A 25,521-nucleotide genomic window follows, 5' to 3' on the forward strand; every position below is an offset into this window, starting at 1 on the left:
CAGGAGGTGAGCGGCAGGAGCGAGTGAGGGAAGCTTCGTCTGCCGCTGCCCATCGCCCCCCATCGCTGGCATTACCGCCTGAACCATCCCCCCACCCCACCCTGGTCCGTGGAAAAATTGTCTTCCACGAAACCAGTTCCTGGTGGCAAAAAGGTTGGGGACCACTGTTGTAAAGGATAACAATGACTTATTTACAGCATCTAGCACACAGTAAATGGTAGGGACCATTATTACTACAACTGTTACTGTTACTAGTATGTCTACTATAGGACTATTACTTTGTTCCTATCGCTTTTGCTAATTGCCTGCTTTTTACATACCCGTGACAGGTCAGTAAGATTGACACTACTTAGGAAAGGATGGTCAAATATTCAAATATTGACACTTCCTAGGAAAGGATGGTCAAAAAGAGTTTGTTCTTTTTGCTGATCTATTGCCTGGGTAAACCTAGACTCTTAAACTTCATGAGGTTTTAACTTTTAAAAATTGGAACTAGAAACTTGAACAGTATTCAGGCATCTTTGTCCAATATTTTTTGGTTCTTTGTTTTTTCCCCTGTGTGTTAGCTTTATTCTTCCCTCTCATTTTTTTTATTTCTATTTATTTATTTATTTATTTTTTGTGGTACGTGGGCCTCTCACTGCTGTGGCCTCTCCCGTTGCGGAGCACAGGCTCCGGATGCGCAGGCTCAGCGGCCATGGCTCACGGGCCCAGCCGCTCTGCGGCATGTGGGATCTTCCCGGACCGGGGCACGAACCCGTGTCCCCTGCATCAGCAGGCAGACTCTCAACCACTGCGCTACCAGGGAAGCCCTCATTTTTTTTATTTAACAGAAAACTTGGTCCTTCAGGAAGGACAAACTCTAGAGATATGTCTTATAGCTTCATTTATGTGGAGCGACCCTGATTTGGCTTTTCTGGATCTCTAAGTCCTGAGATGGAACTCATTTGCCTGGCTTTGGTCAAGAGCCTAAACTGTGGATCCTCAGTTCTAGGGAACACAGTCTTTAAAACTATTTGACTGCACAGCTATTCTCCATAGTATTTATTCTAACAGCAATGTTTATATGAACACAAAGTCTAGCTAAATATCTAGATTGTGTTTCTTCTCCTGTTCTAATTACTCTTTGTTTATACCTAATTTATGATACTTAGTATATATGCCTATTATTTTCTTCATAAGTGCACTTGGATCTATTGTTTCTTAATCCCTCAGTTCCTAACCCCTCCTCGCCAAAGATACCCACATCTGCTGTCTTAATCACCTAACAGAGTATAAATTCACTGAATGGCAAAAAAAAAACAAAAACCAAAAAAAAACCCACTTATATTCTGCTGTCTCCAACCCTTGATTAATTTCTTGCACATAAGACATCATCAGTAAGTGTTGCATGAATGAATGCATATCTATCATGTGTAAGGCACTGATAACCACTATGGGAGATTCAAAGATGAGTCAGATGTATTTTCTACCCTTAAGCTTACTAGCATTTTATCAGAAGTTATTCCTTAGGAAGAGGTAAGGCAAGTACATAAATAATTGGAATACAAAGTTAAATATATATATATATGCAATGAGAATTTACATATGAAGCGCTATGTAGGCTTGCATTTGAAAATGGCCAACATAGACTTCTTTTCTTCCTTCCAAGATTCCAGTAAAACTCTAGTAGAGGGATTTTTTAAATGTGTAAACCCACATCATGTCATTCCAGTGGATTGGAGGACAGGAAATTAGTTAATGAGATAGTGGCAGGTGGGTGGAGACCTTCTGCCTAATGAAATAGAGCAGCGGAAGCAACAGCCAGGAGTATATATGAAGTGGGATACAGGTGAAGAAGAAAAATGTTTCATTATTCAAAGCAAATACCTTGGAGGGCTGGAGTAAGATGTGATGTTATAAATGGAGCAACCTGCTGATCATACTCTGCCACTAACCCTTGCAGAAATGTCTGTAGTCAGGCATTGCCACCACTAGGGTTCCTACAGAGCATTCCCTCTGAAGAAATGGGGCGTACCCTCTGTGGGTAATTAGAACAGCTAGTATGGGGCCAGCAGCTCAGAGAAAAGCCTTTCTCATTCTGGCATTTAGTGGTCTTCCTGTTTATGACTGACTTCCTAAGCCTCTCATTCCTGTACCCAGAGATTAAAATTTCTGGGCTTCCCTGGTGGCGCAGTGGTTGAGAGTCCGCCTGCCGATGCAGGGGACGTGGGTTTGAGCCCCGGTCTTGGAGGATCCCACATGCCGTGGAGCGGCTGGGCCCGTGAGCCATGGCTGCTGGGCCTGCACGTCCGGAGCCTGTGCTCCGCAACGGGAGAGGCCACAACGGTGAGAGGCCCGCGTATGGCAAAAAAAAAAAAAAAAAAAAAAAAATTTCTGATGCCTCCTGGTTACTCATCACTAGGCATTTGCGGAAAGCCTGCAGTATGAAAGAGAAAGACTATGATAAAGAAGAAGAGACGGTGCCACCAGATGAAACATATATCAAAGAATAGAACTTAACAAAAAGAAAGCACAGATTTTAAAAACCTGCTGGTAATAATTAGTACTGATCAAAGATTCTAGGAGATACTACTTCCATTAAACAAGAACCCAACATAATAAAGGACAGCCAGAATAGGAAGGAGCTCTTGAAGGTGAAAAATTACTGCCAATGTAAACTTATTAGAAGGGTTCGAAGAAAAAAGTCAAAGAAATTTCACAAAATATAGAACAAGAAGGAATAACTAGAAAATATGAGAGAAAAGCTAAGACACAGACAGACTGTTCCAGGAGTTCTAGCACCAAAGAATTCCAGAGAAACCCAGGGGAGGAAATTATTAAAGAAATAATAGAAAAGAATTTCCTATAGCTGGAAAAGAAGTCTTTAGACTGAAAGGACCCAGCAAAGATACATGAAAAAAGACTCACCTTTAGACATGTTCTTATGGCAATAGGAAATGGAAGTTTGATTATGTCACTTAGACCAGTGATACAACTACATTAGGGGTTGGGGAGAGGTTAGGGGTGGTGAGAGCTAAATTCTCACATCTGGCAGCAGGGAATTGATAAATAATTAAAATGTATGTCAAGAAATAAGCTGAGATGTGGCGGTAACCACCAAAAGAACAATACACAGAAATGAAACAAAGTGATTTTCTCTAGGGGAATAGGGTTAGCCCATGGATGGATATGGATAATAGGAGACTTAGAATTTTTTCTGTGCTGGTCTGTACTATCTAATTGTAACCATGTGCATATTATGTGGTTACTTTCTGAAAAATATTTTTTCTTAAATACCTAATGAATGTTGAGCTTTAAAAGGTACATATGATGAATGGTAGCTCTTCAAGAAATCATGATATTAAAATTACACTGGAGTTTGCTGCAAGCAGGCTTAGCTGGTGATGATGATTTAAAATATTTAAAACTTGTTCTTTCATATGTTATTAATTAGTATCTTTCACATTTTCCACTCAGAGAAATAAAAATCATGATTCTTTAATAATACACTCATCAATAATAAAATAGAGAATTTACACAATTAAGTGACATTGAGTGATAATTTCCCTTTTATCCAGAAGTTGAAGGGCCAAGTAAGTAAACAAAGTGAGCAAAATGCAAATAAGGATGAAAGTCCTAAGTAATATTAAATTGAAGATGGTGTGATTAAATCATTTAATCTCCCTGAGTTTTTTCTTGCTTATCTACATTTTATTTTATTTTATTTTTTTGGCCCTGCAGCATGTGGGATCTTAGTTCCCCAACCAGGGATCAAACCCATGTCTCCTGCAGTGGGAGCGTGGAGTCTTAACCACTGGACTGCCGGGGAAGTCCAGCTGTATACATTTTTTAAATATCTTAAGTGGTAGTAAAATATTTTCTCACTATAAAATATTCAGAACTATATTAAAAGGTAAAGAGAAAACAATATAAGGTCTCCTTTATGAATGCAGACATAGTTAATCTCTACAGAGGTAATATATCTTAACAGTCTGTTACTTGAAAAATCCTTCCACACCCTTTTCTGTGCCTGTACCTGTACATGTATACCATATTTATAGGGTTGAGTTTTTTATAGATTTTATTTTGTGTTTTGTTTTTTAATTGTATCATATGTTGTGTTGTTCTCCAACTTTTTTTTTCCCCTTAGCTTTGACTTGGAATAACTGTAATATATATATTTTGTTAATAAGCCTAGACTTTAACTTATTTTAACCCAACCTCTTAAATGCATTGTTAGGCTCATTTTTTATTCTATTTATTTTTTATTTAATTTTTTTCTTTATTGAAGATTAAAATATGTACAGAAAAAGTAAACAGATGGTAAGTGTAGAACTCAGTAATTTTTACAAAGTGTTCAAATCCATGCAGTTACCATTTACATTTAGATATAAAAACATATACTCTTTACCTCCTTGCAGGCCCCCTCCCAGTCATTTCTTCACTCATTCTAAGATAATCAATTTTCAGGTGCCCTTTTAATTCTGCTACTTGGTTGGCGTAAATGGCTGATGACAAATGCATGCCTGAGAATATGTAATTTAGTGTTATTGGTTTAATATAGCCCTATTTGGTCTCAGAATCCCTTTATACTCTTAAAAATTATTGAGGACCCCAAAGAGTTTTTGTTCATGTGAGTTATATCTAATGTTATTTTTTGTGTTAGAAATTGAAACTGAGAAAATTTTAAAACACAAGAGCATACAAGCACACATTTCATTAGCTGTTGGAGTGATGAAATCATCATGTCATACAGCCTCGAGAAAAGCCCATATACACTGAGATAATTAAAACTTTAAAAATAACAGTGATTCTTAGTATTATGAAAATAATTTTACCTCATGAATTCTCTGAAAGAGTCTCAGTACTCCCACGGGTTTCCTAGACCACATTTTTTTTTTTTTTTTTGCGGTACGCGGGCCTCTCACTGCTGTGGTCTGTCCCGTTGCGGAGCACAGGCTCTGGATGCGCAGGCTCAGCAGCCATGGCTCACGGGCCCAGCCACTCCGTGGCATGTGGGATCCTCCCGGACCGGGGCACGAACCCGTGTCCCCTGCATAGGCAGGCAGACTCTCAACCACTGCGCCACCAGGGAAGCCCCCTAGACCACATTTTAAGAGTTGCTGGCATAATATGTGTCTAACTTATTTAAACCTTTGATTCAATGTCCCCACAGAGAACGTCAAGATGCAGATGGGCAAATGAAAGAGCTCCAAGATCAGCTTGAAGCAGAGCAGTATTTCTCAGTAAGTTCCAGATGTGTTACTTTGAAAATTGTTGTATTTGTAGAATTTTTTAAAAAGTTTTGCTGCAAAACCAGGAGACTGATCTTGTCTTTAGAATAGATTCTTATAGCAAACCCCAGACAGAATTTTGGATGAATGTTTTGTACCACCCACATACAAAAGGAACACCTGGGCAAGAGACTGTAGATAGTTGAACAGAAATCCATTGTCGTTGCTAAAAACATGGTTCTAAGCACGTACTCATACCCTATGAAGTTGATTAATAAAAGCATTGATTTTTGAGGAAGAATATATTTTCATAATGAAAGAAAGAAAATTGTCATTTTAACATTTGTACTTTTTTGAGATCAGTTTTAAAATATGAAGTAGTAACTGTCACCTCTGTTTCACTGATTTTAAGCCAACAAAATTTTCTTGTCTAAATTAGTAATATTTTTTTTGCCTCTTCATCCTATCAATCTGTGTCATTTAATGGGAAATCTCACTGTGATATCCAGTTGAAAATCACGCTTCTAAATTATTAGCTGAATTTTTATTAGTTAATTGGTTGATTACCAGAAAATAGAAAAGCTCATTCAACTATTAATTTGCTCATGGGCTCAACATTACTGTTTTATGAGCATATTTGTATGTGCTCAACTGGACTTTTTGTCTGGATAGCTTTTGAATGTAGAAATAATATTCCTGATGATGATGATGATGATACATATTTGTATTATATTTTGCTATTTAGACCCTCTATAAAACACAGGTTAGGGAACTTAAAGAAGAATGTGAAGAAAAGACCAAACTTTGTAAAGAATTACAGCAGAAGAAACAGGAATTACAGGATGAAAGGTAAGGATAAGATCCTTGTCTCTTTTTTTCATAGTCATGAACCCTCCTCCTAGAACAGTGCCTGCTATACTCCAAATAAAAATTTGTTGATGAAGTGAATTAGACAAAAATTTGACTTTGTAGTAAAAAATTGAACATTAAAATTTTATCCCTCTAAAATGTAGGGACTCCTTGGCTGCTCAACTGGAGATTACCTTAACCAAAGCAGATTCTGAGCAGCTGGCTCGCTCAATTGCTGAAGAACAATATTCTGATTTGGAAAAAGAGAAAATCATGAAAGAGCTGGAGATCAAAGAGATGATGGCTAGACACAAACAGGAACTCACTGAAAAAGATGCTACAATTGCGTCTGTAAGTAAAATGCTTGGTTCTTTTTTGGTTCTAATTAAATTACTGTATCATAAATCTTCCTTAGAAATACTAAGAAAGTAACATAGACCTAAAATGAAAAACTGTATATGCTGGCTACAAGATATTTGACCTAGTGAACCATCAGCTTCTCAGTGTTTGGCAGAGAGAGGCTCAAAAGAAAACTACTTCCAATGGCTTCTTCACCTGTTGGTAAATTCAGAGTTAAAGGACTAAAGTGAAAGGGAAATACCAAAAAGAAAGCAGTTTGTCTTTTTTTCCTTGTTAAACCAGTCTTAGTTTAAAAGAAGCTTAAAACTAATCATGAAGTTTAATCATGAAGATAGTCATATGTAGGTTGAAAAAATTGCAAGAAAAATTTCAAATAGAAGTAAAATATCAAGTAGTTGAGTTTGCCTTATCAATTATCCAGACCTATTAAAATGCTACAGTAATTTAAAAGTTTGGCGCTAGAACAGGGATATTTAATCCTGTTCAGTGGAAATGAGTAGGGGGGCCAGAAATAGATTCATCATACACATACAGGAGCTTGGCATACGGTATCAGTGGCAGTATACAAATCAATGGGAAAGGATACAGATTTCATAAATGGTTTTGGAATAACTGTATTTTTATGTGGAAAGGAATAAAATTAGTTTCTTGTTATCATTTACCATATACAGTGGTAAGTTCTAGCTATCTTAAGAACTTTAAATATGAAAAATAAAATGTTTTAAATATTCGAATGGAATCCAAAATTTACTTATAACAGAAGATAGCAAATAAATGACAGGGAAAAGATATTTGTAATGTATTTATTGAACAAGGGATTAGTATCTAGAATATAAGTGGAACTCCTACAATTCAATACGAAAAAGTTAAATAATCCAAAGGAAAAATTGGCCAAAAGAGAAAACCTAAAAATATGAGCAGATGTTTAACCTCACTATTTTTTAGGAAAAGACTAGATAAAATAACTTTGAAATGCCATTTCATACCCATCATTTGGGCAAAAATTCAGTATCTGACTACTTTCAAATGTTTGAAGGATATCTGGAAAATAACATTCTTATTTACTGCTATCCAGAGTGTAAATTTAATATGGCACACTATAGTATAGTAAATAGTATGGCAATTTCCAGTAAATTTTAAATATTCATATAATCCAAAGAAAGTCCATAATAAGATAAATGTGCTAGAGAAATTCCTACACAATACTCCTAGCAGCATAAATGTTTGTAATAGCAAAAAATTCAAATGTTATATTAATAGATGAATGAATGGATAAATGAAATGTGGTAGAAGATAGAACTACTATATCAGTTAAAATGAATTAATTAGGTCTTTATATATATTAACAATTTAATTCTTAATATAATGTTGAGTGAAAGCAATTACAGAAAGATAAATGCAGTATGATGCTATTTATGGACAGTTTAAAATCACATAAAACCGCATTATATTATTTCACGTATATGTAATAAAAGTATACAATCATGGATGGGAAGGATGAACACATAATTCACAATAAAATATCCTTCAGGAAGGAAGAAGAGGAATAGGACTTGAAGTGATTACCAAAGAATGTCAACTTCTTTAGTAAAATTTTATTTTCTGTTTTAAAGCAATGTTCGGTAAGAAATTAAATTATGGTTTTAAAATTTATTCTGCATGATGGAATGCAGAGCTTTGTTATAGTATTTGCTTTTTTTAGTTTACTAAATTGTTTTTCATTTAAAATACTGCTAAGGATTTTTGAAAGAGGGCAATTTTTTGGCTTCCTGGGGTGCATATGAAGTCAGTATGGTTAGCAAAATTTTCATCAAGGGTGAAGTTTGGTAAGGTAGGACAAAGGCAAGAAGTGTAGAGATAGATGTACTTAGAAAAACAAGAGTTTTGGCAACATTCTAGGATATTTTCATTTTGAAGTACTGCTTTAAAACTTAACATTTTGTAAATTAGGATATGATTTTTGTTCTACTTTCATTTTTTAGCTCGAAGAAACTAATAGGACACTGACTAGTGATGTTGCCAATCTTGCAAATGAGAAAGAAGAATTAAATAACAAATGGAAAGATGCCCAAGAGCGTATGTACTAATAAGAATAACGTTTATTTTCAATATGCCTAATGCTTGTCAGTTGCTGAATTATCAGTATAATTTTTACATTCTTCTGTTTCAGAACTATCAAGGTTGAAGGATGAAGAGATAAGTGCCGCAGCTATTAAAGCACAGTTTGAGAAGCAACTGTTAACAGAGAGAACACTCAAAACTCAAGTGTGTATAATATGCTCTAAATATGATTTTGAAATTTTTCTTAGTTTACCTTTTTTACATTTTACTTCTAACATTACAGATTGGCTGTAGCAGTCATTGCTTGTATCAGTATTTGTGAACAGTCAGGATTATGTGATTTTTACCAGGTTGGGAGAAGCTAGATTTGATTAACATTGTTGAGTTCAGTGTTTATTAAAGTTTTTCTTAATTTTTCCATATGGAATCACAATCCATCCTAATTTTTTATTGTAATCTGATAAATTTTTCTGCTTTTAAGAAGCGGTAGAGAATGACCATTTGCTGACAGCCTAAAAAAGGTTCACTCTGAAAAGACACCATGATTATTAACTATTCTTTTCTCAGCTCTCATGATTATATATACAGCATGAATGCTTGTGGGGTCCAAGATGCTCTGCTCTGTGGTTGGGCACGTGTTGTATTTTATTAGTGTGATGCCAATGCAAAACTCTCTTCTAGGATGAAAGAAGATCTGCCTCGTAAAAGTCTCTCTTGGAACTAAAAACCCAAAGTGGTAGAAGGTGACATTAGAGTGAACCTGTAAACATTTAAAATTACAGTTCTCAGAAAATATGAGAGTGAAAAAGTAATAGAGTATTGGTTGGAAAAGGATGACGAGTAATGAAGAGGGTGTATTTTTTAATATAGAAAGTGTTTGTTTGTGGCCCTGTGTGTAGGGAAGGTTTTGTAACTTGCTCTTGGTGAATGACCAAGAAATCATCAACATAATTTATTTTATTTATTTACATACTTATCTTTATGTTTTTAAGGCTGTGAATAAATTGGCCGAGATCATGAATCGGAAAGAACCTGTCAAGCGTGGTAGTGACACAGATGTGCGGAGAAAAGAAAAGGAGAATAGAAAGCTACATATGGAGCTTAAATCTGAACGTGAAAAACTGACTCAGCAGATGATCAAGTATCAGAAAGAACTGAATGAAATGCAGGCTGTAAGAATACTTTTTGAAGACTTCTTTTTAAGAAGTAGAATTATTTTCACATCTGTATATATTTTATAGCTTATGGAGCATTTCTATTAATAATTATAGTAGTCACCCCTTATGCAAGGGAGATATGTTCCAGGACCCCCAATGGGTACCTGAAACCACAGATAGTACTGAACTCTATACTTTCTGTATTTTTTCCTATACTATAAGGGGGTGGATAGCATATACATTGTGAGTAAGCTGGACAAAGGGATGATTAACATCCCAGGCAAGCAGAGCCAAGCAATGTGAGATTTCATCACACTTCTCAGAAATGGCATGTAATTTAAAATTTATGAATTGTTTATTTCCGGAATTTTCCATTTAATATTTTCAGACTGCAGTTGACCTTGGATAACTGAAACCACAGAAAGTGAAACCTTGGACTAGGAGAGACTACTGTATTATTGAACTAGGAAGCAAAATTATAAGATGTATAACATCCAGTTAATTTAACGTAATTTAATTTCTTGTAGCAAATAGCTGAAGAGAGTCAGATTCGAATTGAACTACAGATGACACTGGACAGTAAAGACAGTGACATTGAGCAGTTGCGGTCCCAACTCCAGGCCTTGCATATTGGTCTGGATAGTTCCAGTATAGGCAGTGGACCAGGGGATGCTGAAGCAGATGATGGGTTTCCAGGTACAGATTTGTTTCCAGTCCTTACGTTTACTTTTGTCTTAAATTAAATCAATTGATTGTCTTAAGACATTGACTGACTTTGCTCTTGAGGAAAAATGTTTGTCATTTCTTTAAGGGAAAACCTACTCCTTAGAGTGGAGGTTCCAATGACAATTTAAATTATTTTATTTATTTTTCACAAAATTTTTTATTAAAAAATACAAATGTAAATTTCACATATTTAGTTATTTAAATGAACTCTTTCTATATTGTACATAGCTCTCTTTTAAAGCTTTCATTTTATTTTTTCTTAACTTCTTTCTGCATTCTTACTTCCTTTTATGTTGGGTGTTCAGTTCATATCACTCAGTCACACACTATGGAATCCATGTCATTCACCTACCAACGTTCCTCTACTTCTCTCAATATTGCCACTAAGCCTTCCAGTTCTCATATGCTTCTTGACTCTGATTCTGACTCAGAAGAAGAATCTGTGCCTTACTTACCTATTTCATCGGAACCTAATGGTACAGGTGATATCCTGAAAGTCTTTCGCCTCTGGGTTTTCTTTCCACTACCCATAATTTTAGTCCTTTTGAAAAATTGTTGTAACATTAACTAATATTCACTAACTCTAACAAGTTGCTCAGTTAACAAGTCTCAGTTAAAAAGAAACTGCTGCATGAACAAAGAATTTGTTTTTTAAAGTATTTTCACATGGCATTGCTATTACAATTGATAGATTTATTTTTTCAGCTTACAAGAAATGGAGCAGTACTTTATATCATTTAAGAACATACGGTTTCACTGTCTGTTTCTTCCATTTTTAACCAAGAAGAAATTCTTTCTGAAGTTTCATATCAAGAATGACAGTACAGAAAAAGCACGTGTAGACTGTTTTAGAGGATGTGTTTAGGTTTTCCTTGTGTCAACATTGGCTAGGCCTTAAAAAAAGCATAAGACAATTTGACCTTATCCTTGTGCTGAAAAGATTTATAGTTTTAAGTGAAGAAACCAGATGGAAAACCCATAAATTGTTATGTTTAACACAAAGTTAGTGTGAGTACAAAAAACGTTTAAAGTAAATGCCACAGGAAAGTAGTGTATAAGCAGTTGAATGTAAAGTAAAATTTAATCTATTAGTTGAATTCAAAGTAAACTAGCTATATTTATTTACATTGTCATCACATTTCCCGTGTATATATCAGTATAAATCATAGGTGATTATACTGAAGTTGTTTCAGATCTTAGCAATAAAATTATTTCAGTCTTAACCATATTGTTAGAGGTCATCTGATTAGTCTTGGCCTAGGACCATGTCCAGACAGTTGAGAATATGGCTGTTTATAACGACATCATTTCTGTTCATGGAGTCTGGAAGGTTATTGATGTGAGAGAGAGAGTATAAGCCTTAGAATCAGAGACGTGTCCCCATGTGACCTTCTGTGGGGTTGTTGTGAGGGTTAAAGATTTACGTAAAGTGTCTAGCACAGTTCAGACACATAGTAGATGTTAAGTGATAGGCACTTTTATTATTAGCATAACCTCCAAAAATGCTTATTTCACTTAATTATTTCACTAAAATAATAAACTGATCAAATACCATTAGAACAAATTCTAAGGGTTCAGAGAGTTTCCTTGGTTGAGCTAGAACTTTATTGATTTTAATATTTTGGAATTTAGGAATCTTTTGGTTTATTGCTGCTTATTAGCCATATTTGATCTGTAATTTACACAATTTTATTTTATTATAGCCATTCTGAAAGTCCATTTTCTCTGAACACGTAATTACTCACTTAAAATGTTTTCTCTTCAAAGAAGATGTGCACTATACCTGTAATTAGGCCTTCTTCCAAAGGAAAAATAGAGGATTCTAATACAGGTGTACTGGTGAGAATAGAGAGCTGCTTTTCTTTTTTGCAACTTCTCTGCGGAACTTTGCAAATGCATGTATTTAATTAACAGGGCATTTGATGTTATAAACTACAGGATATGTATTTCCAGTGTGATATAACCTGGATTTTGTTTTGCATTGTATAACTTGCTTATACTGATCCTGCATTATTATCATATTTTAGATGATGTATAATAAATTCTCAATGGCATATTTGATTTGTGACTTTCATATTAAAAGTTTATTAAATTCCTCATCTTCTTAAGAGACTTGTTATATTTATTCTCATATCTTGTGCTTATTTATAGAATCAAGACTAGAAGGATGGCTTTCATTGCCTGTGCGAAACAACACTAAGAAATTTGGATGGGTTAAAAAGGTATTTGAAAATGGTTCTTTTGTTTTGCTTTTAGTTTAGCTACAGCCATTTCACTTTTGTAGTTGTAAGATATATATAAGTAGAACTTTTAGACACGTAAAACTTGTTTGCACTTTCTGATTTGGAATAATATAATTTTATGTATCTTATGTACATAAGATACTTTATGTAGTGATGAAAAAAAACTTTTTCATCACTACCATGTTGTTAATAATAAAATAGTTTTTGGTGTTAGGAAAATAGAAGCCTGTTGACCTTGGTGCTTTTGTTGTTTCAGTGGGAAAACAACTCTGGATATGACAGAAAGTCCCATTTGTTTCTTTTCCTCTGGTACTATGATTATCGATATTATGTTCATTTTTGATAAGTGTCTTATTAGCCTTAGGCTGCTATAACAAAATGCCACAGACTGAGTAGTTTGTCAACAACAGAAATTAATTTCTCATGGTTCTGAAGGCTGGAAGTTCAGATCAAGGTGCCAGCCAGCATGGCTGGGTTCTGGTGAAGGTCCTCTTCCAGGCTACAGACTTGTTGCTCTGTCCTCATGGTGGAAGGTGTAGGAATTTCTCTGGAACCCCTTTTATAACAGCACTAATCCCATTCATGAGGGCTCTGGTGTCATGACCTAATCAACTTCCAAAGACCCCTCTTCCTAATACCATCCCATTAGGTGTTAGGATTTAACATATGAATTTGGGGGAATATAAACATTCAAACCATAGCAATAAGGTTACTTATGCTATTGGATCTTTTTTTTTTTTTTTTTTTTTTTTTTGCATTACGTGGGCTTCTCACTGCTGTGGCCTCTCCCGTTGCGGAGCACAGGCTCTGGACATGCAGGCCCAGCAGCCATGGCTCACGGGCCTAGCCGCTCTGCGGCATGTGGGATCTTCCCAGACCGGGGCACGAACCCGTGTCCCCTGCATCGGCAGGCGGACTCTCAACCACTGCGCCACCAGGGAAGCCCATGCTATTGGATCTTGAAGCGAAATCAGTCCAAAAAATATTTGAATTTATTCCCCCCCCGCCCCCCCCCCCCCAATTTGCTTGTTTAAAGTATATACAAACAAATTTATTGTTATTTTGAGGAAGACTTTTTTAAGAATACATTAAGATAACTTTTTAGGTATTTAATTTATATTTTCTATGATTTTTATTGCTAATATAGAATTTACTTTCAAAGAAAAAAATAAATAAGATATATATTAACTTTAATCATGAATTCCTTTCCTCTTTCTTTTTAACAGTATGTGATTGTAAGCAGTAAGAAGATCCTTTTCTATGACAGTGAACAGGATAAAGAACAATCGAATCCTTACATGGTTTTAGATATAGAGTAAGTATTTTTATTAGAATATTTAGGAACTTTATCTTTTAAAGGTTAAGAGTGACGTGACCTTTTCGTCAAGTTAGTGTAATTTATTAGTCATATAGTACAATGTATATACTCATATAGTATAGCTGCTAGTATACTGTTGTTACATTTTCTAATTTTGCTTCATACAGATGAAAGTCTGGGATATAGAGTTGGCTAAAACATCTTTATTTCATGGGTCTTTAATAATGTTGTTTTCTGAGACTAATTACAAAATTTCTGACTTACTGGAAATTTCTCAAAATGCAAGGAGTGATTGAATTTATAGAGCAGGATATTCTCTGACCTTCTAACAAGGGTCAAAGTAGTCAGTTTTAATTTCTGACAATAAGTATAGGATAACAAAAATAATTTGATCCTTTGGTAATACTTTACTCCTTTATTAAAAATCTTTTATAGCAAGTTATTTCATGTCCGACCAGTTACACAGACAGATGTATATAGAGCAGATGCTAAAGAAATTCCAAGGATATTCCAGGTAAACCGTTTTATTTTGTGGTTTGTTTGTTTTGTTTTTTCACCTTTATACATTCTCAGCATGACATGACATAACAAATTTCTTTATTCTTGGGGCTTTTTCAGATTATCTTTCAATTTTAGTCCCATTTAAAGGTGGTTTGTTCCTTTGTGACTTTCATGCTTATGCTATTTACATACATCTTAATTCTTCTCTCCATTTTACTTGTTAAACTCTGTAGTGTGTTTATATCACATTTCTAGCCTTTGCTATATCCTTTTGTTCAAGGTTGGTTATGATTTTTTTGAGCGTGAATGTTCTCCTGTTTTTAGTTTTACGCTCAGCCCTCTAGAAAGTTAAAAAAGTTGCTTGTGAAGTTAAATTTTGCCCCCAGGAGCCCTTTTACTTCCAATTTAAGGTGAAGACAAATTCTCCCCTTTATTACTTCCATTTTAAAGTCAGTCAAACCAACAATTACTGAGTTCCTTCTGTGTAAAAGCCATTGTGCTTGGTGTACTGTGGGAAAGTTGGCTGCTTACTTTCTGAATGCTTAGAATGCTTATTTGGAGTATATTATACATCCTTTCCTCTTTTCCTTTCTTCCTCAACTCTCTGAATACAAATCTTTTCAATTAAAACTATATTTGCAGTTATCACCAAGTTGTCTATTTTTGAGAATCACAGAGCCTCAATTCATATAATTGCCACATCTCTTCAGGTGTTTTGAACATTCCCTCCCAGAAAAACTTTCTAACACTAATCAAGTGCAGATTTACCTTTTACTAGCCTATTCTGATAAAATTGCTGAAACACAGGAAGATGACATGGAGAAAATAAGGAGGCATCATTTGAACAGGATTGATTCTTTTGAAAAGTGAACCAAAGTGACTGGCTAATGACTTTTCTCATCTGAGCTCTTGATTTGACCCTACTAACATTAGAACATCAAATGCATTTTCTTCTCATTGAATAGTTTAGGCTAATTTTATTTAGGCTATAAGAATCATTATTACATAAAAAATAACCTATGTTTGAAGATCATTCATTGTGCTTTTTGGTGTTTATAGATCCTGTATGCCAATGAAGGGGAAAGTAAGAAGGAACAAGAATTTCCAGTGGAGCCGGTGGGAGAAAAATCAAATTATATTTGCCACAAGGGACATGAATTTATTCCTACTCTGTATCATTTCCCAACCAATTGTGAGGCATGTATGAAGCCATTGTGGCATATGTTTAAACCTCCTCCTGCTTTAGAGTGCCGTCGCTGTCACATTAAATGTCATAAAGATCACATGGATAAAAAGGAGGAAATTATAGCACCTTGCAAAGGTAAATAGTAAATTATTTGCTCCATCAATATTATTTATGTTCAGATCATTTTAAACATATTAATCTTTTTCAAATATTTCTTTATAGTGTATTACGATATTTCATCGGCAAAGAATCTATTGTTATTAGCAAATTCTACAGAAGAGCAGCAGAAGTGGGTTAGTCGGTTAGTGAAAAAGATACCTAAAAAGCCTCCAGCTCCAGACCCTTTTGCACGGTCATCTCCTAGAACTTCAATGAAAATACAACAAAACCAGTCTATTAGGCGGCCAAGTCGACAGCTTGCCCCAAACAAACCAAGGTAATAAATTAAAATGTGGTAAAGCTTAAAGTGTTTAAAAAAATATTTTGCTGTTTATACTCAAATTACAAACTTTCCTAATTGCAATTTTTCTTTGGTATTTTCATGATCTGTGGAATACCAAATGTTTGAAACTGTTTCATTGTGCATGTGTCATTCATTTATTCAGCTGGATGTAATAAATTTACTTACTGAATCACACATATATATTAAATTCAACCAAAAATAATATGAAGGGCTCATTTTTGTCATGTATATGTATTGGGTTGGCCAAAAAGTTCATTCGGGTTTTCCCATAAGAACAAACTTTTTGGCCAGCCCAATACATAATCATAATATTTTAGGATTTTATAAGCACATTGACTTAATTTATTGATTTAGTAGACAGGATGCACACACAGACCTTTAAGTGTCAGGTACACACATTGTTTTTATTATTGCAAACCTCTTAAACCTCTTATGTTAGAGACTTGTTGGGGCAGGACTGAAATCTTAAATCTTAATTCAAATCTATAAGTTTAAAATAGTAACTTGTCTCAGATTTAAAGAGTAATACAGATCAGCTTTAAAAATGCAAATATTAACTAATGAATATAGTGGGCATTTTTTATAACTGAGGTGGAGGTGGGAATATGGAGTAAAGATAGAGATTATTATTGCACAAAAACATTTTTTTAATTAATTTATTTATTTTATTTATGGCTGTGTTGGGTCTTCATTTCTGTGCGAGGGCTTTCCCCAGTCGTGGCAAGCGGGGGCCACTCTTCATTGCGTGCGCGGGCCTCTCACTATCGCGGCCTCTCTTGTTGCGGAGCGCAGGCTCCAGACGCGCAGGCTCAGTAATTATGGCTCACGGGCCCAGTTGCTCTGCGGCACGTGGGATCCTCCCAGACCAGGGCTCGAACCCGTGTCCCCTGCATTGGCAGGCAGACTCTCAACCACTGCGCCACCAGGGAAGCCCGCACAAAAACATTTTGATGGAACCATTTTCATATAGCTGCATTATAGTAATTTTTGATTCAGAATAACCATTTCTTGACTTACTAGCTAATACAGTATTTATAAATAAATACTGCTATTCATTGAAATGAACTAAAGGATAGCTAAAGGATAAAGTATATACTTAGATCATGTATCTGATTTCAAGTGTCCTTTTTGTTCCCTAACACAGGACCTTCAGTATATGAATAATGATGTGCATTGGCTGTATTATCAGAAATATTTTCATTCTAGCCACAACATCGTGTATGAAACTGTTCTTGAAACTAATATCTCAAGGAAATAATTTAGAATGACAAAGGTAGAATTGGTGTTTCAGCAGTGAAAGTGTTGAATTTTTGTGTGAGGTATGATAAAACTAAATATTGTAGAATTAGCGATTATATGATAGTAATTGACCTGAAGAAACTCAAAGAATTCGGAGACACTGAAGGTCATTCCATGTACCCTGTGAAAAACATCTAAAAATTAAATTTCTATTATTAATATTGTAGAACCATTAATGCATAAATGCCAAGCTATTTTAATACCTGACAATATATAGTGCTTTATAGCTTCCAATGTGCTTCCATATGTTGGGTTGGCCAAAAAGTTCGTTTGGGTTTTTCCGTAAGATGTTATGGAAAAACCTGAATGAACTTTTTGGCCAATCCAATATATTCTCTTTTAACTTTCTATATATTCTTTCATTTGATCTTTAAAATACTCATGGAGTAGAATAGGTATTACTCTTTTTCTTTTTGAGACTCTAGAAAGGAAGATAACTTGTTAGATTCAAGACTATAACAGCTATAGTTTTTTTAGTATATTTTATTCTTTTGTGCTGTTTGACAAGTTAATGATTTCACTACATGTGTTAAGACAGTTTACGAAGCAGTTTTCGGATCAAGTGAGGCATGTTTTCAATGACTTATCATTTTCTTGCCCCCCAGCTCAGCATTAGGATTTATTTAAAAGCACATTTACTTTTGACTTTTGTTACTTTTTTTTTAGTTCTGGCCCTGCCCTTCGAATCATTCTTCACTGATTTTTTTTTAATACATTTTGCATAGCAACAGTAAGTAATAGGGATTTCTTCCTCTCACAACTATGCATGTAGATAAAACTAATACCAAAACTGACTGTAAAATGTACAGGGATTTTTTTTTGAATTTTAAAATCTAATACGCTCTTTAAAATTTTAAATGTAAAGATGGGCAAATTTAAAATACAGTTTTGCATTTTATTATGCCTCTGCAACATTATTTCCATTGCTTTTAACATCTGTGCCTCCATTGCTTCATTAACTCATAAAATTGTATCTGTGTCTGTCCTTAGGTGAATAACCCTACATTTTGCATTCCATTTTGGGTGTCACATTTTACGAGTAGCGTACACACATTGGAAGGTATACAGAAGAGAATTACTGAGGGAGTAGTGGGTCATTTGAAGGTGTTACATACACATGTAGCAAGTGAAGGAACTAAGGATATTTTAGTCTTCTGAGGAAGTGTTTTGAAAGGATGGGAGGTCATAAATAACAAAAAAGATTTAAAGGATTTTTCCTTGGAAGAACTAAGCAGAGAGGCATATTTTTCAGTCAGCTGGGAAGAACTATCAAGCAGTCAGATTTGCAAAATTGAAAGAATTGGCTTGCTCTAGAATAGTGAGTGCCCTGTCACCACAGGTGTGCCCCTGATTTAGATGACTGCTTGGCAGAACTGAGAGGGAGCGGCGCTTCTTGATTGGTCCTGTGTATGCAGTCTGATGTCGCGCAGCACGGCTCTCAGGGAGTCAAGCACTGGACTGGATGGTCTGCAATACCCTACTAATTTGTAACATATTCCTGTGGATGAATGGGTAGAGCTTTAAACGATGATCCGAGAAAACCTAGGAACAGAATTTCTGGTGTGAATCACCAGTAATTTAATAGCTAGCTCTTCATTTGTGTTTATTTACTATTAGTCTTAGCACTAGTCAGTCTAGCTTTAGTTGGACTAACTCACATGCTGTCTTTCTTAAAACAAATGTTTGGCTTCATTAGACATCATCAAATATATATATTTCTGTACACACTAAAACATAGTATCCATAAATATTCATCTAATCTTTTTTTTATTCCTTTGTTAACAACTGCATCATTCTATTTTTTTCCTTTGGCCTCTGTGACATTCTTTGTTCTGATTCTCCCTTTACCTCTCTTTGCAGCACTTCCCTTTTTCTGTAGTGAAGTGCTTTAAAGTAATAAGTGTTAGCTACTATTATTATATAAAATAACATAATTTTATTATATAAAATAATTTTCGAGGGCATATTATAGTATGCTAGGCACTCTTTTCAGAGCTTTTACTGTACTAATTCATCCTCATAACCACCCTGTGATTTAGCTATTTATCTCTATATTTTACAGATGAGGAAACTAAGGCACAGAAACATTGTGTGCCCAAGGTCACACAGCTAATAAGTAGCAGAGCCATGAGTTTAGATCCAGATAGTCTAGTTCCAGATCCTGTATTCTCAACTGTAATACTTCACTGCCTCACAGTGATTCAAGTAGACTTGAATTAATTGACAGTTTATAAAGCAATGTATAGAAATGCCATTCTAGAAGAATGTTTCCTCGGTAATTTTGAATTAGAAATACTATGCTGGAAAAGTAAGAAATTGGTGAATAAAATGCCGACTTTTGATGAAGACAGTTTGGAGAGATCCTAATTTGTTCCAGTGCAAGACACAAAATACTGGTCCCTGCTGAGGGCATTTCTCTTTAATTATCTTTTTCTTTAAAGATTTTTTTTAAAATTATTTAAGCCACGTAGAAAAGTATAAAGCAAAAATGCAACCAATACTAGTTTATTCAGTTTTAAGAAATAAAGCATTGCCAATACAGTTAAAATTTAAGGGTGGGGGGAGCTATTATTTTATCATTATCTCACCTCTATTTTTTCCAGTTCTAAATATTAGAACATTAATAGACTAATTGGGAAAAAAAATAGTAAAGTTATATACAACTTGAAGTGTCAAAAATAAACCCATAAATGAAGTAGAAGAAAATAGGGGAATATGTATCTGATCTTGGATTAGAGAAGAACTTCCTAATAATAAAAGCAAAGAAAGAAAATAAAAAGCTTGACTAACCAAAAATTAAAGCCTTGTAGATTTAAAAACACCACATATTTTACAATACATCTGCGAAAGATGGGTTAGTATCTTTGTGCATGGAGTTCTTATATAGGTCATTTAGAAAAAGGGAATTGACTCTTCCCAATATAAAAATTAGTGAGGAACATATAGGCATTACCATGAATATGAAAAAGTGATCAACCTGATTACTAAGCAAAGAAATTAAAATTAAAACTATATTGTAAAAATATTCTCACCTGCCAAAGTGGTAAGGATTAAGAAACTTAGTATTGGTGAGATGTAAAGAAACAAGCCCAATCATGTGCTGCTAAGTGGAACTCAAAACTAAATGCTAGTAGAACTGAAAACTAAACCCCTTCTGAAGCAGTCTTTGGCAATAAGTTTTACAGGCCTGAAGTGTATACCCATTGATCAATTAATGGAGGAGCATAGACAATCAAACAGATAATTACAGTATTGTTTAACGTGTTGTTTATTATGGAGGCATGAACAAGTGTTATGGGAGAACAAAGGAAAGCATAGAGAATTCTGCCATTAAAACATCAAGAACGGTCTCAAAAAAATGGCGGATCAGTAATTTCCCAGGCAAAGAAATAAGGTAAAAGACAGCTTTAGGCAAAATGTTATGTGTAGAGGCACTAGTTGTCAGAATTACCTATGTGTTTGTAATGTTGTATTGGGTTAGGGTGGGGAGAGGGTAATAACAGGAAGTGGTAGAAGATGACACTGGAGAGAAAGCTCTGAGCCAGATTGAAAAGGACCATGTTCACTGTGCTATAGGAGTTTTGATTTTGTTCTGGTAGGAGCTGTCAACAAGAGATCAGTATGTTTTGACTTAGTGAGATCCTGAACTAAAGTATTGACAGTGAAAATGGAGAGAAGAAACCAAGTTAAAGAAAGATTCTTTTTTTGTGTGTGTGTGGGGGGAACTATAATGCTTTTATTACCAGGATGTATGAAACATTGATCCTTTTATAATTCTGCAATACAGCCTCAGATGCCCATAGTTTCAAAACAACTCGTCTTTTAAATTTCCATAACATCCATTTAGAATAAATGATTTTGTTGCTGTTCACAGTGGAAGACAGTCCTTAGCTTTGATGGTTCAGACCTAATTAAACAGAAATGGCTAACTTTGGGCCTAAGATAAATGTGATATAGAGAGAAGAGCACAGAACCCTACCAATACATGTAAACCATACTCCATTCAAATAGTCCTGGGACCTCACTGAATGGACTTTCAAATAAGTAATTAAGCCTCCAATTAAAAAACATTTTAAAATGTACTATCTGATAAACTTAAAATACAAAAACTGCAGTATCACCAATTATGTGCATTTTCTAGGATTCATTTTAAAATTCAGGCTAATGTTTAACAATAGTATTTCAATTAAATTATGGCATTTGAAAAAGGTTATACTTCTGGGGAAAGATCACATAAACATGCTTTTTGGGAGAAGATATGTTTGGAAAACAACAGTAATGGATAATTAATATTGCTTTAACATTTCTAAAATCGCATAAAAATGATCATCTTTGATTGCCATTTCAGTAAGTTTCAATACAGGGTATGTTACTGTCCACTTACTAGTAACCAAAGCACACATAGAACAGACTTGTAAAAAATACTCAGAATCAATTCTTTTCACGAGCTAAACATTTCTGAGACTTTAAGATTCATGTTTGAACATACGGTACTGCAATGTTGGCTACATAAAATAAAATAAATAGAAGATCTTTTTCAGAGGAGGCTCAATAATCAGAGGCTGTATTGCATTTAAGGATTTAACACTGGTTGTATACAGAAGGGAAAGCATTTCACTTAGAAATACTTCACATTACTGAAGCTCTCTTTTTAATATCGCAACATATAGCAGCTTACCATTCTGACACTTAAAAATCAACAGGAATAGTGCTACTCTTTTATCCTTTGGTTCCCAGTGACAAATAAAGCAGTAATAACACCTCTGGTCTTCAGTTCCTCTTGAATGACATTTATTAACAAAGAGAAACCCGATGCTTTAGCTGAAATTTGGCAGCCCAAGAAGTGTACCAACTGCTCCAGAATACCCCTCATGCTCTAGAAACAATGCTTTCAGTTGACCTTTTGACAGTAATCCAGTGCATATGCCAAAAGTTCCATCGAGAGAGTATTGACACGTAAAGTTTCCAACAAAGACAACTGTTGATTTTCTCATTAACAGGCCACATTCGTGCCACAGAACCAATGTTATTGGTGATAGTAACTAATGTAGCTCTTGCTAGATGCTGTTTACTAACATATTCTCGCTTCTCCTTATAAATCATATTCCCAAAACTAGATGCTACAGCCCAACCAGGCAGACCAACTCTTTCATATCTCCTCTGTAAATATCAGGGACCAGCTTGTCAGCTTGGGTGCTGTCACCTTTGGATGCCATTTCAAGAACCTCTTCAAAACTTTCACAGCCAGTCAATAAACTACATAAACCCAGAAAGGTACCCCCTCCAAGGCTTGTCCCAGTTACTTGTTCATAGTTGTCTTTGGAATGGACTGCTAAAATACTGACTCCGGAACCAGTGTTTACTACCAGCAGTGGATAGGGATCGTCCAGGTTGAAAGGCATCTTTTGGCATCTCTCAGGTTCTGAGGCATTAGCAAAATAATAGCACTCTGCCTGTCCATTGAAACTGACAGAATCTGTATACTGCAAGCCCTTTTACAAGGCAGTCAGGTTCATCCAGTTTGTGCAGGTGGAGGTTTCCAAATGTGTGAAAATCGTTTTCAGACTTGTCAGCACCACCTCCTGTAGCACATAGCACCGTGTGTAATGTGGAGAAGTTTTTATCTCTTCCCCTTTGGATAAAAGTAGGCAGGTCCTGGGTTGGAAATCTGATGAAGTGCAAGTTCCCTCTCCAGCCCAAAAGTGTTAAATCTTTCAGTTCAAGGTGTACATCCCGAATGCCGGTGGATCCATAGGCTACATTAGAAGTCACGTATTTCCGGATACTTTTTTAAGCTCTCAACTTCTTCTTCTTCTTCCTCTGCTGTGATATCGATAGGTTCAAAATACGAGCGCTTTACCAGAGTTACCCCGATGTCCATGCCAAACCATGGGAAAGAGGGTTTCTTGGCTTCCTTGATCTTAATGGCGTCGGCCCCGGGGGCGAGAGGCGGCCTCGGTCCGGAGCGCAGAGGGCTGTGGCGGCGACTCCGACGGTGGCTGGGCCGCTTCCTCCCTTCGGGCCGGGCGGGGCGGGGGCGCCTGAGACGAGGCCCCGGCCCAGGGGAAGACCCCGACCCCCACCCACACGAGAGGCGGCCGGGACCGAGAGAGCAGGGGAAACCGCGGGCCTCGCCGCTCCGGGGCCTCCGCCGCTCCGGGGCCTCCGCCGCCCCAAACAAAAGGCCCGGGGCCCCAAGCCGCCGCTGCCGCCGCCGCCGCCGCCCTCTAAAGAAAGATTCTTAAGTTGAAATGACAAGAATTAGATGACTGAGTGGGAGGGGAGGAGGGAGAGGTTTTAAGGAAGCCTCGTCGTGCATTACACCGATAGCCTAGTGATGAGACTTTTAAAATTTGAAGATTGCGACATGGGCACACGCTTCACACATTCTTCAAAGCTTTTGGAAGGATATGAAATGCAGATTTTTCATAAAGTATGCTAAAACGGGGCCTTCGATACCCAGGAAGGCTTACTGATCTCAGTCTCCCAAGTAGTAGAGTTGAAACCATAGCTAAAAGTTACTTTACATGTAAGCCTAAAACAATGAGTATGAGTATATACTAGGCTGTGATATATTTTAAGTGAATAACTATATCTAAGTTTGTGTGCTTATTAATCAAATATTCTGCATTTAGCACATATTGGAGTAATTTGAGTCGGGTAATCATCCATCAACCTACCCTGTCAATGATTCTCAAAGTCAAGCAGCTGCATCAGAATTCATCTTAAAATGCAAATACTTCCCCCACCCCCCACCCCCCACCCCCAATTTAATTATATCAGGATCTCTTGAGATGAAGCCTGGGAATATGCATTATACATAGCACTGGATAAATCATACACTGTAAAGTTTAAGAACCACTGACATAGTGACCACAGATGGGTCCTTGGCACAAATGTATTCGTGAACGTCACAGTTACGAACAATGAGAAAGGTACTCCTGTTTTTAAAAATAAAAATGATTGCACTATTAGATGGTTGGGTTGGGTTGGAAAGAAAAGACCACATATACCCCTGTTCTAAGTCCAGTTTATTTGGCCAAGATAAGTTGCCAATGCTGCTTATCTACCTGTGTGTTTCCCTTTATCTGTAGTTTTTTTTACGGAAGGCTTAACTTTTGGTGACCCGTTGAAAAAGTAGGGTCCTGCTGGAATTGAGAAAGCTACATTCTTAATATTACTCACCTTTCATACCAGGGCTTATGGTACAATTCTGTGAAAATGTGAGCTAACTGGGCACTTTTGTGAAGGGAACATTGACACACACTGAGCTTTCAGTTCTTAAACTGGGCATCAGGGTGGTCACGTCTTCATGTGGGCCCAGTGGAAAGAAGATTGTGTCTTCCCCCTAAATACTATCTCTGTCCTCAGTTCTCTGGTAGTTTGGAAAGCATACCTGGTCAACATGATTATATGCATTTGCATGTAAAGAGAAAGAAGATTTCCCTGTGTGCTTCCACCTTAATTTTAATCATGTTGTTATCAATGAAGGGAAAGTTAAAATGCTTACAGCACCAAGTGTGATTTTTTGATCATAGCATATTAAACTGTCATTTCTAAAGAGTGTTAGAGTATAAATTTGCAAACCTCCTATTGCAGATTGCTTGATTTGGCATTTAAAGACTGGGATTGGTCATTTGATGATGTTGATGGTGGTGATGATGATGACGATGTTTTTGATTTCTGAAGAAGTAAATGGGGTAAATCAAAAAATGAGAAATGAGTTGTTTTAGTATTTCCAAGTAGTGCATGTGGTTTGCACTTTGGGTTTTCATTATTTTTGACCAGTTTGAAATTTTATTAAGTTGTTTTTGACAGTACTTATTTGAAAAGTAGTTTTCAGACAAGTTTCTAACTGAAATTTCCATGTTAAGTATAAAAGTGAAATGCTATGTTCAGATTCTTTATTGGCTATATATTTTCAATGCAGTTGGAATTGTAATTTTTTATCTTAGGAATGAAACATGTAGAAATAACAAATGGAGCTAATTCTGGTACTTTCTGTTCATTCCAAAGAAGCCATATGCAGAGAAGTAAAATTTACAGTCTTTTCAAGTTCCTACAACTGTATTAGTTTGTGAACATAGCATGGGATTCCTTTCTCCCTCCACCCCTCTCTCCTTCCCTCCTCTTTCCTTCTTT

General features: G+C 35.8%; 1 protein-coding gene and 1 pseudogene across 2 annotated transcripts in view; one reads left to right on the forward strand and one right to left on the reverse strand.

Moving 5' to 3' along the window:
* Positions 1-25,066, forward strand: part of ROCK2 (Rho associated coiled-coil containing protein kinase 2) — a gene marked incomplete at both ends in the record, with an annotated part of 136,588 nt that extends 111,522 nt beyond the window's left edge. Inside the window, 13 exons of the mRNA XM_079721538.1 lie at positions 5,159-5,228; positions 5,962-6,065; positions 6,230-6,416; positions 8,408-8,501; positions 8,596-8,690; positions 9,479-9,658; positions 10,171-10,339; positions 12,521-12,591; positions 13,839-13,927; positions 14,366-14,444; positions 15,491-15,752; positions 15,840-16,053; positions 24,979-25,066. Of these exons, the coding sequence (XP_079577664.1) occupies positions 5,159-5,228; positions 5,962-6,065; positions 6,230-6,416; positions 8,408-8,501; positions 8,596-8,690; positions 9,479-9,658; positions 10,171-10,339; positions 12,521-12,591; positions 13,839-13,927; positions 14,366-14,444; positions 15,491-15,752; positions 15,840-16,053; positions 24,979-25,066 (1,702 nt within the window). The remainder of the gene's footprint in view (positions 1-5,158; positions 5,229-5,961; positions 6,066-6,229; positions 6,417-8,407; positions 8,502-8,595; positions 8,691-9,478; positions 9,659-10,170; positions 10,340-12,520; positions 12,592-13,838; positions 13,928-14,365; positions 14,445-15,490; positions 15,753-15,839; positions 16,054-24,978) is intronic.
* Positions 22,197-24,786, reverse strand: LOC307064773 (pantothenate kinase 3-like; annotated as a pseudogene). The gene is made up of 2 exons: positions 24,776-24,786; positions 22,197-23,606 (listed from the first exon to the last, which is right to left on the reverse strand). The product of its transcript is annotated as a pantothenate kinase 3-like (transcript).
* Positions 25,067-25,521: the final 455 nt, after the last annotated feature.

Source organism: Hyperoodon ampullatus (assembly GCF_949752795.1).
Source record: "Hyperoodon ampullatus genome assembly, chromosome: 15".
NCBI classification, from domain to species: domain Eukaryota; kingdom Metazoa; phylum Chordata; class Mammalia; order Artiodactyla; family Ziphiidae; genus Hyperoodon; species Hyperoodon ampullatus.